The 19,003-nt window shown below is 37.4% G+C and overlaps 3 protein-coding genes and 1 pseudogene across 3 annotated transcripts; 1 reads left to right on the forward strand and 3 right to left on the reverse strand.

Moving 5' to 3' along the window:
• The first annotated feature begins 4,134 nt into the window (after nucleotides 1-4,134).
• On the forward strand, nucleotides 4,135-6,583 carry LOC116141644 (protein POLYCHOME-like). The gene is made up of 3 exons (XM_031427126.1): nucleotides 4,135-4,167; nucleotides 4,329-4,728; nucleotides 5,791-6,583. The coding sequence occupies exons 2-3, from the start codon at nucleotides 4,354-4,356 to the stop codon at nucleotides 6,175-6,177; spliced, it is 762 nt and encodes a 253-aa protein (XP_031282986.1). The 5' UTR covers nucleotides 4,135-4,167; nucleotides 4,329-4,353; the 3' UTR covers nucleotides 6,178-6,583.
• A 2,388-nt stretch (nucleotides 6,584-8,971) lies between these two features.
• LOC116141556 (rust resistance kinase Lr10-like) lies at nucleotides 8,972-10,982 on the reverse strand. Its single transcript, XM_031427051.1, is given in 3 exon segments — nucleotides 8,972-9,858; nucleotides 9,861-10,079; nucleotides 10,505-10,982. Coding segments are annotated over 3 exon segments (1,584 nt in total).
• Nucleotides 10,983-11,714: 732 nt separating this feature from the next.
• LOC116141557 lies at nucleotides 11,715-16,115 on the reverse strand (annotated as a pseudogene).
• Nucleotides 16,116-16,138: 23 nt separating this feature from the next.
• Nucleotides 16,139-17,131, reverse strand: LOC116141558. Its single transcript, XM_031427053.1, has 2 exons — nucleotides 16,530-17,131; nucleotides 16,139-16,301 (listed from the first exon to the last, which is right to left on the reverse strand). Exons 1-2 carry the CDS (start codon nucleotides 17,129-17,131, stop codon nucleotides 16,139-16,141), a joined length of 765 nt encoding a protein of 254 aa, XP_031282913.1.
• Nucleotides 17,132-19,003: the final 1,872 nt, after the last annotated feature.

Here is a 19,003-nt window from a genome sequence, read left to right on the forward strand (position 1 = left end):
CAATGTCCAAAACAAATAATACTTCTAGGAATCCACCTATCATGTGTTTGGATCTGGCATACATCAACAATTGGTGCTCAGAGCACATTTTCAAGACAAAATTGTGTAGGCCCCAATGTCCAAAACAAATAATACTTCTAGGAATCCACCTATCATGTGTTTGGATCTGGCATACATCAACAATTGGTGCTCAGAGCACATTTTCAAGACAAAATTGTGTAGGCCCCAATGTCCAAAACAAATAATACTTCTAGGAATCCACCTATCATGTGTTTGGATCTGGCATACATCAACAATTGGTGCTCAGAGCACATTTTCAAGACAAAATTGTGTAGGCCCCAATGTCCAAAACAAATAATACTTCTAGGAATCCACCTATCATGTGTTTGGATCTGGCATACATCAACAATTGGTGCTCAGAGCACATTTTCAAGACAAAATTGTGTAGGCCCCAATGTCCAAAACAAATAATACTTCTAGGAATCCACCTATCATGTGTTTGGATCTGGCATACATCAACAATTGGTGCTCAGAGCACATTTTCAAGACAAAATTGTGTAGGCCCCAATGTCCAAAACAAATAATACTTCTAGGAATCCACCTATCATGTGTTTGGATCTGGCATACATCAACAATTGGTGCTCAGAGCACATTTTCAAGACAAAATTGTGTAGGCCCCAATGTCCAAAACAAATAATACTTCTAGGAATCCACCTATCATGTGTTTGGATCTGGCATACATCAACAATTGGTGCTCAGAGCACATTTTCAAGACAAAATTGTGTAGGCCCCAATGTCCAAAACAAATAATACTTCTAGGAATCCACCTATCATGTGTTTGGATCTGGCATACATCAACAATTGGTGCTCAGAGCACATTTTCAAGACAAAATTGTGTAGGCCCCAATGTCCAAAACAAATAATACTTCTAGGAATCCACCTATCATGTGTTTGGATCTGGCATACATCAACAATTGGTGCTCAGAGCACATTTTCAAGACAAAATTGTGTAGGCCCCAATGTCCAAAACAAATAATACTTCTAGGAATCCACCTATCATGTGTTTGGATCTGGCATACATCAACAATTGGTGCTCAGAGCACATTTTCAAGACAAAATTGTGTAGGCCCCAATGTCCAAAACAAATAATACTTCTAGGAATCCACCTATCATGTGTTTGGATCTGGCATACATCAACAATTGGTGCTCAGAGCACATTTTCAAGACAAAATTGTGTAGGCCCCAATGTCCAAAACAAATAATACTTCTAGGAATCCACCTATCATGTGTTTGGATCTGGCATACATCAACAATTGGTGCTCAGAGCACATTTTCAAGACAAAATTGTGTAGGCCCCAATGTCCAAAACAAATAATACTTCTAGGAATCCACCTATCATGTGTTTGGATCTGGCATACATCAACAATTGGTGCTCAGAGCACATTTTCAAGACAAAATTGTGTAGGCCCCAATGTCCAAAACAAATAATACTTCTAGGAATCCACCTATCATGTGTTTGGATCTGGCATACATCAACAATTGGTGCTCAGAGCACATTTTCAAGACAAAATTGTGTAGGCCCCAATGTCCAAAACAAATAATACTTCTAGGAATCCACCTATCATGTGTTTGGATCTGGCATACATCAACAATTGGTGCTCAGAGCACATTTTCAAGACAAAATTGTGTAGGCCCCAATGTCCAAAACAAATAATACTTCTAGGAATCCACCTATCATGTGTTTGGATCTGGCATACATCAACAATTGGTGCTCAGAGCACATTTTCAAGACAAAATTGTGTAGGCCCCAATGTCCAAAACAAATAATACTTCTAGGAATCCACCTATCATGTGTTTGGATCTGGCATACATCAACAGTTGGCCCGAATGCTTAAATTCTTACATTAATGAGTGTTTTTGTTAAGTCAAAATAATTTCATGCACGTATCAAAACAGCAAACCTCACAACAAATAATTAAGGGTAAAGAAACGAAGATAAAGTTCTAATATTTAGGATACACAGTTATCAATTGATCTCATGGGGGGTAAGTAAGGAGACCAAAGATAAAAAAATCTATCAATTAAGGCCAATGAGAGGGAGGTATCAGATAATTTTTCAAATAAGAAAGGAGGTCAAGGATAAGTTTTAATATAAGAAAGGAGGCCAATTCAGTGTTGCTGTTAAAGTCAAAATAATTTCATGCACGAATCAGAACAACAAACCTCACAACAAAAATTTAATAGTAAAGAAATGAAGATAAAGTTCTAATCTTTACAACATATATACATGTAGTTATCTTTATCTTTTGTAACAAATCAACGCATGAGTCGGGAACTAAAAGACTCAATAACAACCTCAGTGAATTGGCAAACAATACAACAATATAAATAGGCAGTAGTAGTACTAATTGTGTTTATATAAAAGTTAGCTCCCAACCATTATTCATCGAAATATAAATACCTGCAGATGTCGAACTCGAAGAGGGTGGTTATCATTATGCTTTGCATTCTTCTAACTTGGTCATTCTTGGTGCGAGATACGGAGGGAACCAATATCGGGTATGGAGCCATTGATCAAGGGGATCCTATTCCTTGTGGCCCATTATTTCCCGAAGCATGTAAAGAAATACCTGCTAATACATACCAAAGAGGATGCAATCCAGAAACCGGGTGCCAACGGGAAACATCACCTGCACTTAACAAAGAAATCGTTCCTCTCAAAAAAGAATAATTATTAACCTTAGTTGTTTAGAAAATTAAAATATACTAAAGATTGACTCACAACCTAATCTCATAAACTATCTCTCACAACTCTAATGTGACAAAATAATAAAGGAAAATGAAATGTTTTCATTCATTTTTCTTTTATGTTAGCTTGTTTTATCATTCATCGTTCCTTGTTTTTATAAATAAAATTATAATATCTTGTTTATAATTTTAGCTCACCTAACGTACATAGAAATAATTTTAATATTAGGATTATTACCCCACACCTGGCCTGAGGTTTCAGTTACTTCACGCTGCAAAGGTATGGAAACTTATCCCTGACCTCCTTTCATATTTGAAAAATTATCAATCACCGATGTTTAACGTAGAAAGCTTTTAAAAGCGGCCATGAGGTAATGGGTAAACCACCATGCAAAACTCCCACTAATCAAATAATGGTTTACAACAAAGTTCTCCCCATATGAAACTAGGGGCATCAATTCAACAAAATTCTTCACGACAAAATTCAGCAAACTATAAAATTTGGGTATACTCACCTATGAAGCGAAACAAGAGAATAAATGAAAACCCCTGTCGGCACGCCCATAGATTTTTTGGTATGGCACACCATGGCACGACACGAAAATTCATGGCCTGTGGGCCATGTGGGTCGTGCTATGGACTAGGGATTTAAAAATAAAAATAAAAATCAAATGTAGTCATTGCAATTGTGGGCCGGCCCACGAGGACAGGACATGGCATGACCTTATCGGGTCATAGTCATAGACCGTGCCATGGGCCTTAAGTTTTGGTTGTTTGGCACGGCCCATGGCATGGAGTTGTGAAAATTTTGGCATAGCACGGCCGATTGTCACCTCTAATAACAATCCAAACCGTAAAATATGAAGCTTAGATCACCATCAATATACATACTGAGATTTCCTTTTTTATTCCTTATTCATATGATTCAATCAATCTAAAATAATAGTTTTTTACTTTCCATTTATTTTTTTCAGTGATCTCAAGATTGTCTTTGTGGTTTATTTGTAATAAAAAAATAATGATATTGGCAACCCAAAAAATATAGATTAATTAAATATTGGTTTAATTAATTAATTAGTGATATTGAAATTTTTAATCCATCCACTAATAATATTTTAATTTGATTTGGGACAATTTATTTATTATAAATCTAGTATTATTAAGAATTTCATCAATGGTGAGAAGAATAAGAGAACTGGTATTTTTGGAATAAAATGTTATTAAAATAATTTTAATTAAAATTAAAATCATGCCATAAGGGGTAAAGAAGTCATAACACCTACAAGAACCCTGCCTGCCTTTCTAAAACGCCCGCTCTTACGCAAAATTTGAAATTTGAAAGATATTGGCACGTGCTGAAGTTGTAATTAAAAGCGCTATCATTCAGTTCTATCTCTTTCATTTGTTCTCTCCTCCAAGGTAAAATGGCACTGTTTGGCTCCCTAGAAAATTCTCATTTTCTCGAGAAAATTTTTATTTACGGAAAAATGTGATTTCTTTTTTGAGAATTCAGAAAAAATTTATTATCTGTTGCCAGAATAATGTTTGGAGTCCTAATAGTGAATACATTTTCTTTTCAGAAGAAATCAAGAAACCGAAGAAAAAATGCCGGAGTCACGTGACAGACTTGTGAGGCCAGTTGACATTGCGACCGTCTTCGCTCAGAGAAGGTCGGAAACTCTCGGAATTCTCAGAGACGAACCTGAACAGAGTTCAAATCACTTGGGATCTCCAGTCACTCGAGTGGCTAATACGACGGCGGCGCGTGGACAATCGGTAGGTGGAGGAAGAGGTGGTGGGTTGGGGACCCCGAGAAGCGCGTTCGGCCGTGGAAGAAGAAATGTGTACGGATTTACATCGGCGACACGTGGACCAATGGGAAGAGAGAATACGCCGATAGGAAGTGCTCGGAGAGGATCTTCTGTGTTGCCTGCTTGGTACCCGAGGACGCCTCTGAGGGATATTACTGCTGTTGTGAGGGTAATTTTCTTATTATCTTTATTTTCTTGGACGTTTAATTTCATTTCCTATAGTATTAGTTGGTATGTTTGTCAATCTTGGTTATGTTGCTGTGATTTGAACCGAATCTTGACTTTTAGTGTTTAAGTTTTTGGACATTTGATAATTTTTCTTATGACGGATTTTGGTAATATTCCTTAAAGCTTGGTAAATTAGGGTTTTTCTTTTTCCATTTGTTCTTGTCTGCATCTGATTCAATTTGTGTGTTTTGGATTTGGGATATGTTAATCTTTTCTTTTTCATTTAATAATTATTTTGGTTTATGATGCTTGTAAATCTAGGGGAAGATTTCTATGGTGCATCTACCCTTGATTTGTCCCAGAGTTGATTAATTAATTGCTATTTAGACAGTTTTGTATTATTTTGAGCATTTGTTTTCTTTGTGTTAAAGATATTTATCCTTTTAATCACGTGTTATCCTTGTTTTGAAGAGACTCATTCTCTTAATCATGTGTTCTTGGTAGTGAATTAAATGACATGCTGAGTTCTTGCCTCAAATTCCGTACGTATTAAAATTCATTTGACAAAGCTGATTAATTTCGGTTCATTTCTTGCCACAGTGAAGTTGACTGCTTGTGCTTATTCATTATTATCAACAACAGTACAAGAATCCGAACTTTGGTCTTATATTTTCATTTCTAAACTTGAGTTGCATGAATGTTGCTCGGTTAATTCTTTGGATGGTGTCAGAGCATTGCCTTCTGGCCAACGTTTTTAAGTTGTTGTGTATTGTTTTTTGGCCATGAGAATCTTCATGGTGTCCTGTGCATTCAAGTGAAATGCATTCCTGTTTGATGTTCTGCATTGTTTAATCTAATCATTCAACCAATGAAACCCTGCTGGCTATCTGTTTGAAGTGCCATAGAGTCATTGTGTTTATTCATAAATGATCGAGTCAGAGATATCATTGGCCTTAACTTGAGTCAAAGTAAATTCTTTTTGCAGTTCAGTTTTATAATTCCCCTTTCCTTTTGGGGCTTTCTAAGTCCATATATAGAGATTTCTAACTCTGGCTTTCATCAGGCGATTGAAAGGAGAAGAGCTCGCTTGGGAGAAGTTGAAGGCCTACAGATGGAGAGTCCAATGTCTCAGGATCAAAGAGTAGTTGATTCCCCTAAGCCACTGTCAGGTGCTCAGCTAGAGCACAATACTACAGTTCTGTCCCCAAATCCAACGTTGCATAAGAAGCATTGTCCGCCCTCTGTTGGTAAGGTGCCTAAGATTTTGCTTGATATCACAAATCAGGCTGGTGGAGAGTTAGAGTCTCTCACACCTCAGAAGAAACTTTTGAACTCAATTGACAAAGTTGAGAAAGTTGTAATGGAGGAATTGAATAAACTGAAGAGGACCCCAAGTGCTAGGAAAGCTGAGAGGGAGAAAAGAGTTCGCACATTAATGTCAATGCGGTGATTACTCTTATTTTCTCAGCAACTATATTTCGGAGACAGCAGTAGCCAGAAACTGGACAAACTAGATTGGGCCCTGCAGTGAGATTGATCATTTTCCGATGATCATTATTATCTCTTTGGACATTGGTCATCCTCTGATGATATCTTGTTTTTTTTTCTTTTTTTCTTTTTTTCAAATTGATGTTGAAGATAGGTTCTGCTGGGCCCTGCACGGGGAGATTGATTTTAGCGGTTATCATTGTTGAAGGCTTTGTGATAAGCAGGCACTTTTTGTAGCCTTCATTCTTTGAAGGTCTCAGTAGGAATTGTAGGTATTAAACTGGTCTGTCTTCATTCTTTGAAGGTCCCAGAAGGAATCGTAGGTAGTGTTATGCCGGTTTGATGTACATATAGTCCACATTGACAAATTAGTTTCTTGATAACATAAAATTTCACATATTACAATGACAAATTAGTTGAGTTCTATTCAATTGAGTCTGCTTTGTGGTTTTAATTTTTACTGATTTATTAAGCTGTTTGTTAATGGTGCATGAATAGTTTTTGGTAAGTGATGTTATCTTGTATGAACTTGATGAAGTAGATAGCTTTTTCAATTTTCCGGGCTCTGTTTGCTGAAAGCATCGGTGATCATTGTGCATGTTTTTATGCTGTCTTAGTTGTTATAAGGAATGTAGCTATTTGTTTAACATCATGTTTTGTTGTTATTTATTTTAACGAAGTAATAGTGTATAACTATTGCCATAATGTCAGGGTGTTGGGCTGTCCACCCATATGTGGGTTTGGACACAAAATAGGTATGAAACAAAAGGTGTAGGAAAATGTGGACATAAGGAGGGAAAATAGTTTTTTCTTGGCCTAAGGAGTTCACTGTTCACAATCCAACGATGAAACTTCCTTTAAATTCAATGAAATTTTAGTATGTTGTTGATGATGATCTAAGCTATGTATCAAACGATTTGGATAATCATTTCTTGTGAGGGTATTCAAACTTTCTAGTTTGATGCAATTTGTTATTACTCACTTTTGAGTGAAGAATTTTGTTGATGGTATGCCTCTAGTTTCTCTAGAGAAATTTTGTTGTAACCTATTATTTAATCTGTGGAAGTTTTTGTGTAGGAAGGTATAATCACCTTGTGCTTTGTTTAACCCGTTTGGTGATATATCACAATTTGTGTAGCAAAGATAATTTCTAAATTTAGAATTTGTCAATTTATATCTGTTTCAAATAATTTGTCCAAGTGCAGCAGTAGCTTTCCATATATAATACTCTGTGGATTCTGTCTCCCCATATCCTGTCAAAACCAAGACTATGTCCTGGAAGATTTGACTTGGAAACGTCAAGTTTAAGCCACTAGAATTTTTATTTATCATAAAAAGAACGAGGCATAAATAGGCTGTGCAAAACTGGGTACCCGAATAAAAGGGTACCCACAAACCGAACCACTTGTAAAGGTACCTGGTTTTTTGGGTACCTAAATATTCGGGTCAAAAACCAGATACTCGGTTTATAACCCGAATTTTCATAACTTTTTTTGTACACCCCTAATAAATACTTTTAAAACAAAGTGGATGAGTGTGATATCAATCGATCTCATAGGGGGTAAATAGAAATAAGGCAATTAAAGAATTTATTTTTCAAATAAGAATTGAGGTCAGGATAAGTTTTCATATCTTTGGGGTGTGAGTGACTAAAACTGAAACCTCAAGGATAATAATAATCCTAATATTAAAGTTATTTCCACATACATTAGGCGAAATAAAATTGTAAATAAAATTTTATAAATTTATTAGTAAAAACAAGGAAAAAATGAATGATAAAATTAACATAAAAGAAAAATGAATGGAAACACTTCCTTTTCCTTTGTTATTTTGAAATGGTAGTACTACACTTACAATTCAGTCTTACAAATTTTCTTTCACAAATCTGACGTGGTAGCTCGCTATTAGTTTCTAATAAATTTTCTCGCATGATTAATTGTCAACTATCATGTCAGAGTTGTAAGAGAAAGTTTGTAAGATTAAGTTGTGAGTCATTCAATCTAAGAATTAATCTTTTTTGGGAGGAGCGCTCAACCTTTCGTTATGCTCCGGATTAGGTACAGGTGGTGCATCCCCTCGACACTTGGTTGCTGGATTGCATCCTCTTTGGTATCGATTAGCAGGTGTTTCTTTACATCCTTGGGGAGATTTTGGGCCACAAGGAACAGTATCCCCTTTATTAATGGGTACATACCCGAGATCGGTTCCCTCCGTATCTCTCACCAAGAATGACCAAGTTAGAAGAACGCAAAGCATGATGATCACCACCCTCTTCAAGTTCGACATCTTCATTCTTTTGATAATGGTTAAAGATTATTGGGAGCTAACTTTTTATATAAACACAAGTACTACTACTGCCTATTTATATTGTTGTATTGTTTGCCAATTTAAGTTAAATAAATTAAAACTTTCAATTCACAGACGATTTGTACGTGAGGTTGTTATTGAATATTTCAGTTCCCGAGTCCTGCGTTGATTTGTTACAGAAGAAGAAGATACCTATGTATGCTAAACATAGGTGTCTTCATTTCTTTGTTATGAGGTTTGTTGTTTTGATGCCTGCATGAAATTCTTAAAAATTATTACAAATTAAAGAAAACTTGATTAAAAATTTAATTTCCTCATATCCATCTACCTTAATTTCTAAAAGCAAGAATGTCCCTTTGGCAACAGAGAGAAGAATGAATTTATTTATGCTTGGGAAGTATTTGAAACAAGTTAATTAAACATTACAAATTTTATGTCATTATACAAGATCAATTTCCATCCATTTCCTCATCTGAAGAAACGAAGGGCTTTGGAGGAATCTCCAAGCTCTTGAACTCACCTTCTAGCATTTGTAATATCATTGACATGGAAGGCCTCTCTGCTGGGTTCCACTGGATGCACCAGAGTCCCACAATTGCAAGCTGCTTGGCAATTTTCTCGTCTCCATCTACCTCAATTTCTAAAGCTACCTTGTTTCCTTGGCTCATTTTATTATATATCCACTCAGGGAAGTAAATTTGGCTTTGATTTTCAATTGACTGATCAATATTCTGTTGGCATCCAACCATCTCTAATAACATCATTCCGTAGCTAAAAACATCAGACTTATAAGAAACCTCTCCAAAGTTCCTAGAGAAGAGCTCCGGGGCAATATAACCAGTAGTTCGTCGAGCAGCTGTCATTGATACTACACTTTGTTCCTTTGAGCATAGTTTGGCCAGCCCGAAATCTGAAATCTTCGGCTGAAAATTATGGTCAAGTAATATATTGTGAGGCTTGATGTTGAAGTGAAGGATCCTTTGGTTGCATCCTTGGTGCAAGTACTCTACTCCCCGAGCAACACCAATTGCAATCTCTCGCAACTTTTCCGAACTCAATTGACGTTGACTTGAATTGTTTATACTTGAGAATATGAACTTCTCAAGTGATCCATTAGGCATGAACTCGTTAATAAGAGCACGTCGAACCCCTTCTGAATAAAATCCCAAAAGACGAACAATGTTAAAATGGTGAATCTTACCTATAGTAGCAACTTCATTGATAAATTCTTCATTTCCTGTTGAATGTTCCAACATCTTAACAGCAACTGGAATTCCATTGGTGAGTTCTCCTTTGAAGACACTTCCATAACCTCCTTGGCCTAGCCTGTGCTTAATCTACCTGTTATTTTCTTCAGGTCACTGTAAGTATATCTGGTCAGGGTGAGGGTCTTATAGTCTTCGAGGAACTTCTCTATTTTCAGTTGAGTTTCTTTTTCCTTTTCAGATCTCCTGGATCTGTAAATAAGAAGTATTACCAATGCAAAGAAGACAATGCCTCCAACACTTGTGGCTGTAGACACTGCAATTTTAACTAGACGACCATGACCATGATAATCTGCATGACCGAAGAAAAATTCTTAACTCGGTTGAGCAATAAGATCAATTAGATACATCCCAAATTTCAAACCAAAATATGGAGGGGGCTTGACGCAAGCAGGATTCACATCCTTAATGTACAGCTAGAAGATGAACAGAAAAGGGAATTTTCCCAGAAATTTCCTCAGGAGTCTAATGTACAATCAAGAGCCCCGGAATTCTCTTTACTGCCAACAAATATTTATCCTAATTAATCAGCTACAGAAAAGACTTTAAAACTTATCAGTAAGCTACCTACAAATACAATCAAGAGCGCCGGAAAACATACTGTAAATAATCAAAAGCAGAGAGACATATTACTAAATGAAAATATCATATCATGTATAAATTTGGAAAGAATTAAGTAATTTCACTTTACTTTCAGAAAGCTAAATGGTGACTTACGTTGGTTTATAACACAGATCGTTGAATTGCTTGTAGTGTTGAAGCCACAGTAGTTCCCTGATTTTTCGCAGTCGTACCATCCGTCAAGGGCTTCCCATTCTATAACTATCTTTTTAGTTTGATTATTTTGATACCAAAACTCAATCGAAATGTTAACAGTTTTATACATGCTGCAAACTGGGGGCCTCGAGTCGACTGACCAGTCGTATGTCATGCCATAAACAAAACCTCGCTCATCAGTCATGCAATCAAACGGCCCTAGTGCAGAATTCCATATAATCTTCGTAGAACAATTCCACAAAGCGTACATCTGATTGTAGTAGCTATAAAGGAGGGAGAATTTGGAGTCTGTGAGGTTAAGAGAGAGAAGACTCTGTATTGGGCATGTGGTGTCATTCATATCCATAATGGTAATACTTCTGTCCAGATAAGAAATGTCTTCCACATAGTAACTGCTGGAAAAAGGAAGATGCAACATTGTCTTGTTACTTGAGCATGACACTTCAAACCCTTCAAGACCGCAAGAGATTGGTTGAGTTTTGAGCCTAAAGGGAAATCTGATTTGTGGGCCGTTTTCGCTGCAATTTGTTGGCTGACAGAATTGATATATATTTTCATCGCTGCTTACAACTGAAGTGTTTTGCGCTATTGAGTAAGGCAAGAGAAGGAAGAAGATAATAAACGGAACAAGAGACATGAAGGGAAACAGAGAAAGTAGAGTGCTTGGCTGTCTTGTCTTGGTTTAATAAAAGCAGTCTCCAATGGCCAATTTAAAAATATGGTTTAGACCACCAACTACAAAATAATAGCAGTCTCTTTTGGAATGGCAAAGACCACCAGCTGGTGCGGGGTACGGGAAGCCAAATTTGACCTTAGCTTCTATTATTTATATTTCCATATTTTTATAATAAAAAGTATTGGATCTCACCTCTTCTTCCTCCTTTTTCTCATGCCCACCATTTCTGTTATAATTAGATCTCACCTCGCGTTGCCTGCAATGAGGCAAGCTCTAACCTCAGTGACAGCGATGAGGCCCATAATGGATCGTGTTAGAATGCAGTATTTGTTATCAAAGACTATGGATAGTCAACCAAAACAATTTGATAATTTCATAGCTCATAAGCAATTACTTTTCACATAATTACAATTATTGAGTATCGGTGAATATATACTCACTTCTATACAATTACATTTGGCAAAAAGAAACTTATTATGAATCAGTATTGTTGTATGAATATTCTTCCATTGATTCAGATAATAGCCAGGCGGTTGAATAGTCTGATTGAATCATTCTTATAGAGATATACTCGGAAGAAGAAAAGAAAGGCTTAGCAGGCAATTGCAAGTCGTCAATGCTCCCTTCTAACATTTCAATAACTTTTGTAATTGAGGGACGATCTGAAGGCTTCACTTGTATGCACCATAACCTAATTAGACAGTTTTTTTTGCAATCACGACTTCATGCTCAGTGACATCTTGGAGCTCTAAATCTCCTCCAATATTTAGTTGGTCATATACCCATGAGGGGAAGTATGCTTTGCCTGAACCAGCTGCCTTCATATCAGAATTTCTTCTACTTCCAACCATTCCCAACAATACCATTCCTAAGCTATAAACATCTGACTTGCTAGAAATTGTTCCAAAATTCCTTGAAATCAATTCAGGAGCTATGTATCATATTGTTCCTCTTGTAGCACTAATGGTCACAAAATCATTTTCCTTTGGATAAAATTTTGCAAGTCCAAAATCAAAGACTTTTGGGATGAAATTTTGGTCCAACAAGATATTGTGTGGTTTAATGTCAAAATGAAGAACGCACACATCACATCCCCCATGCAGATACTCAATCCCACGAGCAGTTGCAAGAGCAATTTCATATAGTTTGTCCCAACTAAATGATAGAGATCTACCTGCCTTGGAAAATATATGCTTATCAAGAGATCCATTTGGCATGTACTCATACACAAGAGCACGTTTAGATCCTTCTAAACAGAATCCAACTAAATGTACAACATTGATATGGTGAATTCTACCAATTGTTGAGACTTCATTGATGAATTCTTCTGCACTAAACTTGGAATTTTCTAGAACTTTAATGGCAATTAAAGAACCACTATGAAGTATTCCTTTGTAAACTCACTCCCAAGTGTTACTGCACCTATTTCAGAACGCAACACACTAATTTCCCTCTCTTGAATCCCTTCCAACTCCATAACGATATGCCTCATCGATGGCCTCCTCTCACTAAGATCAACACATTGCAATGCCAACTCTATCATCTCTTTTGCAGTGTCCACTGTTTGGTTTCCTATTGTCTTATCCACATAGTCCCCGACATCACTGCTTCATTTTGTAGGTTTTTCAGGGTTCTAAAGCTAAGAGAAAGAAGGTTATTTGTGCATGAGAGAGAGCTAAAACAGAAGAGAAAGAACTGATACAAAAACAGTCTGCGTTTTTCATTCAAAACAAAGAAATATATGAACCTAATACATCACTGTTACAACTACTTTTCAGTATAAATAATCTTTAAATATACTACAATTTGAGCCACTCTTAACAAACACAAAATTCACTGAGATTTTGTGGCTTAATCACCGGCTGTCTTCACCTAAAACATCATTCAAATAACTTCCAAAAAAAAAGGATGGGAACTGCACATGACAGACAGCCCTTTTAATTCAAAAACATGGCGCCAAACTTTCAAACCAACCATGCAAAAATGATTTCCAGCAAAATATCATTTACTTCAACACTCCTCCTTGATATTTTTGCTGGAAACTCCAAGTCTGAATCTTAATGCTTCAAACTTGGATCTGCCTAAAGGTTTGGTCATTATGTCAGCCACTTGCTCCTCTCCCCTACAATGAATCGATTTACTTCACCATCTTGCTCTGCCTTCCACGCATGATATTTGATTCTGATAGCTTTGTGGACCATGGAGTACTGGATTCTTGGACATAGCAATTGCTGATTGGTTGTCACAGTGCAACACATTTCCTTGAGTCTGTTCCAGCCTTAAGTCTTTCAAGATCTTCTCAGCCAAACCAACTGGGGACTGCAGCAGCAGTAGCTACATATTCAGCTTTAGCAGTGGATTGGCTACCACCCTCTTGCTTTTTTGAATTCCAGCTTATGGCACCTGCCTTCACAAAGAAAACATATCCAGAGGTGCTTTTCATGTCATCCAAGGAGCCACCCCAATCAATGTCAGTGAAACCATGCAAACTAAAATTTTCAGCTTCCTTAAACCATATTCCAGGTCTGGACATCCTCTAATGTATCTGAGGACTCTTTTGCTGCTTGCAAATGCAGCTCTTGGTTCATTCCATGAACCTATAGAGTAAAATGCTGCAACATAATGTGGCCTTGTTGCAGTCAAGTACAACAAGCACCCAACTATGCTTCTGTACTTAGTTTCATTAACCTTAGCAGCACCATCATTTTTACACAGCTTCACATTTTGCAGCAGAGGTGTGTTGACAGGTTTGCAGTTCTCTATTGCAAATTTTGAGAAGTTCATTAGCATACCTCTCTTGGGAGATAAATATGCCATAGGGGACTGCACACTTCCATTCCCAAGAAGAAACTCATCTCCCCTAAGTCGGTATCTCAAATTCCTTGGCAATCCTTCTTGAAATCCAGCAGCCTAGTGGAGTTAGACCTGTCACCAGCAGATCATCAACATATAAGGATACAAATATCCTTTCATAATCCACCTCTCTAACATATAAGGTATGTCATTAGGACTTCTTTCAAACCCCAAACTCATTAGGAATTCATAATTCTGCTGTACTAGGCCCTAGGGGCCTGTTTTAATCCATAAAGAGCTTCCTAAGAAGGTACACCATATCCTCCTGTCCTTCAACCGTATACCCTTTAGGTTGCTCCACAAAGATCTCTTCATCAAGCCACCCATTCAAGAAAGCGATTTCACATCCATTTGGAAGACTTCCACTTAAAATGGGCTGCAATTGCAAGAAGGATTTGATGGTTGCAAGCTTGCAACTGGTGCAAAAGTGTTAGTAAAGTCCACCCCAAACTGCTGTGCACCTTCACTACAAGCCTTGCTTTGTGTCTGTTAATTGAACCATCAAGATTCAATTTTTTCTTAAAATCCATTTCACTGGATAATCTTTCTTTCGGCAGGTCTGGTTACCAGTCCCAGGTTGCATTCTTCTAATTATGTCATTTCTTATCCATGCTGCCTTCCACTCTTAACTTTGGCTGCTTCAGCATAACATGTTGGTTCATCAAGGCCAAGTTACACTGTCATAAATTTCAGCCAAAGGTCTAGTTCCCCTAATTGAAGAACAGCTTCAGAATCAGAGCTGAAATCTGGAGTATCCTGAGTAGCTATTAAGTCTCTCCTTGTTCTTGCATATTACTCCTTTCAATTCATTTCTGTCCTAGTTCCATAGCCCTTCTTCACTACTTTACATCACGGTTAACCAGGAATTTTTGGTCTTAGGATTGGAAATCCTATATGCTTTGAATAAGCTGTATAACCAACAAAATTCCAGTTTAGCCTTCTCATCCAACTTACTCCTTGTTGGCGGAATGTGAGCATAACAAATGCTTCCAAACACTTTGAGGTGGTTGATGCTTGGCTTTACTCCATACCAAGCCTCAAATGGTGTTTGTTATCCAAGGCTTTGGTGGCAGCTTGTTGAGAAGGTAAACTGCTATATTACAGCTTCAGCCTAGAAAACTTTCGGAAGTCTCTTTCAAACACGCATGTACCTTACCATTTCCATTACAGTTCTGTTCTTTTTTCACTCACACACATTTTGCTGTGGTGTGTAAGGAGAGCTCAGTTGGTGCTTTATTCCAGACCCTACACACAGTTCTTGAAATTGATTTGAGGTATACTCTGAACCATGTCACTCCGGATGGTTTTCAAACTCAAACCAGTTTCATTTCACCATTTGCTTAAACCCCTTAAACATTGCAGCCACCCACTTTTTGTTTCAGGAAGTAGACCCAACACAGCCTGGTGAAATGTCTATAAACAGCAGAAAATACCTGCTGCCTTTCAGAGAGGACACCTGCATTGGACCACAACATCTGTGGGTATAAGCTTAGCTTTTCAGCAGCTCTCCAGGATTGTTTTGCTGGAAATGGTTGCCTACTGATTTTTCCCAGTTGGCTAACTTGACGTACCCCTTCCTCTCCTCAATTTCGGGCATACACTGAACAAGTTCTCTCCTCTCATTTCCTTAAGACCTGAATAATGTAATGCCCAAGTATTTTGTGCCAAGTTTCAGTTTCAACACATTTTGCAGACAAGCATGCAAGGCTGAGTTTTCATTCAATTGGAAAACTTTTTCCTAGCATTTTCACATCATCAATCATTCCCTAAGTTGTCAACTACAATGCAAGACATATTTTGAAAATGTAGGGAGTAGTTCTTTCTAGCATTTGACCTACACTCAGCCAGCTTTGGTTGATTTCGGGTACACATAAGAAACATTTTTAATATATTTGGTGCCTAATGTAGTTGGGACAGCAACCTTACCTCTTCCTTTGACTTCCACAAATTCTCCATTGCCAATCTTGACTTTGGAGTGAAAGAGTCTATCAAGCTCACAAAACTTGACAGATTTGGAGTCATGTGGTTTGTGCAACCACTATCAATCAGCCATACATCATCACATATGTTGTGGTTTGTGCATGAAGCATGAAGAGTTGTTCTGCTTCTGGATTTGGTTGCTGGACCTCCACCACTGCAGCCTGCTGCTCCTGCTGATTTCCTTTCCTTTTACACACTTTTTCTATGTGTTCATACTGCTTGCATGACCTGCATTGTATGCCAGGTCTGAACCAACACTTATATTCTGGATGGTTCTTCTTTTTGCAGTGCACACATGGAGGAAATGATCTTTGTCCACCACGTTTCCCTCCTTGATTGTAGCTCTTCTCTTTTCCTTTCTTTTCACCACTATATTTCTTGTCTTCTCTTTCTTGTACTCTTCCTTTTTGACCTACATACATGGCTGTCTCAGTTGAGTCTTCTTGCCTCAGCTACCTTCTTTGTTCCTGGGCTTGAAGTGAATGAACCAGCTCAGCCAAGCTGATTCGGGACAGATCTTTGGAGTCCTCTAAGGACAAAATTTTTGCTTCAAACCTCTCAGGTAAGCTGACCAGGACCTTCTCCACCACTCTCTGATCGGTTAGTTCTTCCCCTAGCAGCTTGATTTTGTTCACCACAGCCATGAGTCTGTCCACATATTCCTTGACAGATTCTGTCTCCTGCATCTTGAGTACTTCAAATTCTCTTCTCAAGTTTAGAACCTGCATATTTCTTGTTTGGTTACTCCCTCCAAACTCCTCCTTGAGAGTGTCCCAGGCTTGTTTAGGTGTCTCACATGCCATGATCCTGGGGAAGACCTGATCTGTCATGGCTGAATGTATACAAGATAATGCTTTTGGAGCTTTGGCTGCTTCTTCTTCATGAGCTCTTACCTGGTTCAGCGTTGGGTTGGGTCCAAGATGGGGAACTTGCTTCTCCTCTTCCACATATTGCCACAAGCCATGGCCCTTCAGATATGTTTTCATCTTGACAGCCCAAACATGGTACTGGTCACCGTTGAAAACTGGAGTAGAAATTGGAGCAGAACTAGATGCCATGGAGAAGCTTTTTTAAGTTAGTATTCTGGTCCTGAAAGATCAAAGAAGCTCTGATACCAATTGTAGGTTTTTCAGGGTTCTAAAGCTAAGAGAAAGAAGGTTATTTATGCATGAGAGAGAGCTAAAACAGAAGAGAAAGAACTGATACAAAAACAGTTTGCGTTTTTCATTCAAAACAGAGAAATATATGAACCTAATACATCACTGTTACAACTACTTTTCAGTATAAATAATCTTTAAATATACTACAATTTGAACCACTCTTAACAAACACAAAATTCACTGAGATTTTGTGGCTTAATCACCGGCTGTCTTCACCAAAAACATCATTCAAATAACTTCCAAAAAAAAAGGATGGGAACTGCACATGACAGACAGCCCTTTTAATTCAAAAACCTGGCGCCAAACTTTCAAACCAACCATGCAAAATGATTTCCAGCAAAATATCATTTACTTCAACACATTTAGCCTTCAAAAGAAAATTGAATTTTGTCAAAAGTAGAATAGCTTTCGCATCTCCTCAATAATAACACTGATGGCGATAATGGATAAGAGAGAAAGCCATCTTTTCCTGACTTTTAAATTGAGACTTCCCATGTACCTGCAATACTAAGTTTTGGTCTGCATTTGACTGATTTCTGCCATTTGCTTCATGTCCACTGATCAACTCCAGTAAGAAGACCCCGAAACTATACACACCACTTCCTGCTGAAAAGTGATTTGATCGATTCAACCTTTTGAAAAAAACCAAAATGACAAGTCTAAGCTAAACTCCTGTCAATCATGGAAACTAATACAAAAAGAATAACATACTGAAATGTTCATGCAATTTGGCTTGAAAGAATGCACAGTGAAAGATGGTGGGACTTGAAGCGGGGATAATATCCTTGCAAAATTTACTAAAGTAAAACATAACAGTTTCCTTCTTATACACGTCGTTTTTTAGGTGAAAGCATGCTTCAAGTAGTCAAGTTTTTGTTTCCGCATATATACATAAATAAATAAATGGCTATACTAAGCAATATTTTCGGCAACAACATTACGGTAAACCTGGAAATAGGTATACATTAAGGACGGATAAATAAAGCACGACTTCCTGTGAAAGTTTATGTTTCCTAAAAATCCAAAAGTTATTTTGTGATGATGTGGCTTCTTTTTTGCCAAGGTGGAAGTCAGTTTTTTCCCTGTTTAGTCAAACACTCATGCGACGTCGTTTTTTGGCCAACCTAATGATCACTTATCTAATTAGGTCTTCACACTTTTGCGTAGACTCCTTCTCTCTCTCTCTCTTTTCTGTTTGGTTCGACAGCTCTCAACCTTGAAGAATGTTCTAGAATTGATCTTACAATCTTTCTGTTATGGAGAATCAAGGATAGATGGCTGATGATCCAAGAGTGAAGCATGCGTAATTAACTCATGCTGGTCCAGAAGGAAGGGGTAGATTTCGGATTGAGAAATCTAGGGTTTTACGGATTTGGTGTGTTCCTTCCTTGTTTGTATTCTCTTATGTTCTGATTCAATATCTCTTCTTGTACACTATTGATTGATAATGAAATCCCCTATTGTGAGCCTTGGAGAGTGGATGTAGGCTGCAAAGCCGAACCACTATAATTTTGCTGTGTCTTGTTCTATACTTGTTTCTATTATATCTGTCATGAGTTTGATTGTTTATTAGAGACTAAGTTTTCACCACTGATTTAGGTTTTCATAATAGAATCTTAACATATTTCCTATATCTTTCAAGAAATCAAGAACACTCAATTGTTCAAATTTTAATACAAGAGAAGAATGAGTCTTATTTATAGATGGAGGTGTTTGAAAAAGTAAGTTCACTTCAATTAAGTCTTTGTTATATCAATTTGAGTCCATTTC

The sequence above is a fragment of the Pistacia vera genome, unplaced genomic scaffold (genome assembly GCF_008641045.1).
Source record: "Pistacia vera cultivar Batoury unplaced genomic scaffold, PisVer_v2 Contig40, whole genome shotgun sequence".
Taxonomy (NCBI): domain Eukaryota; kingdom Viridiplantae; phylum Streptophyta; class Magnoliopsida; order Sapindales; family Anacardiaceae; genus Pistacia; species Pistacia vera.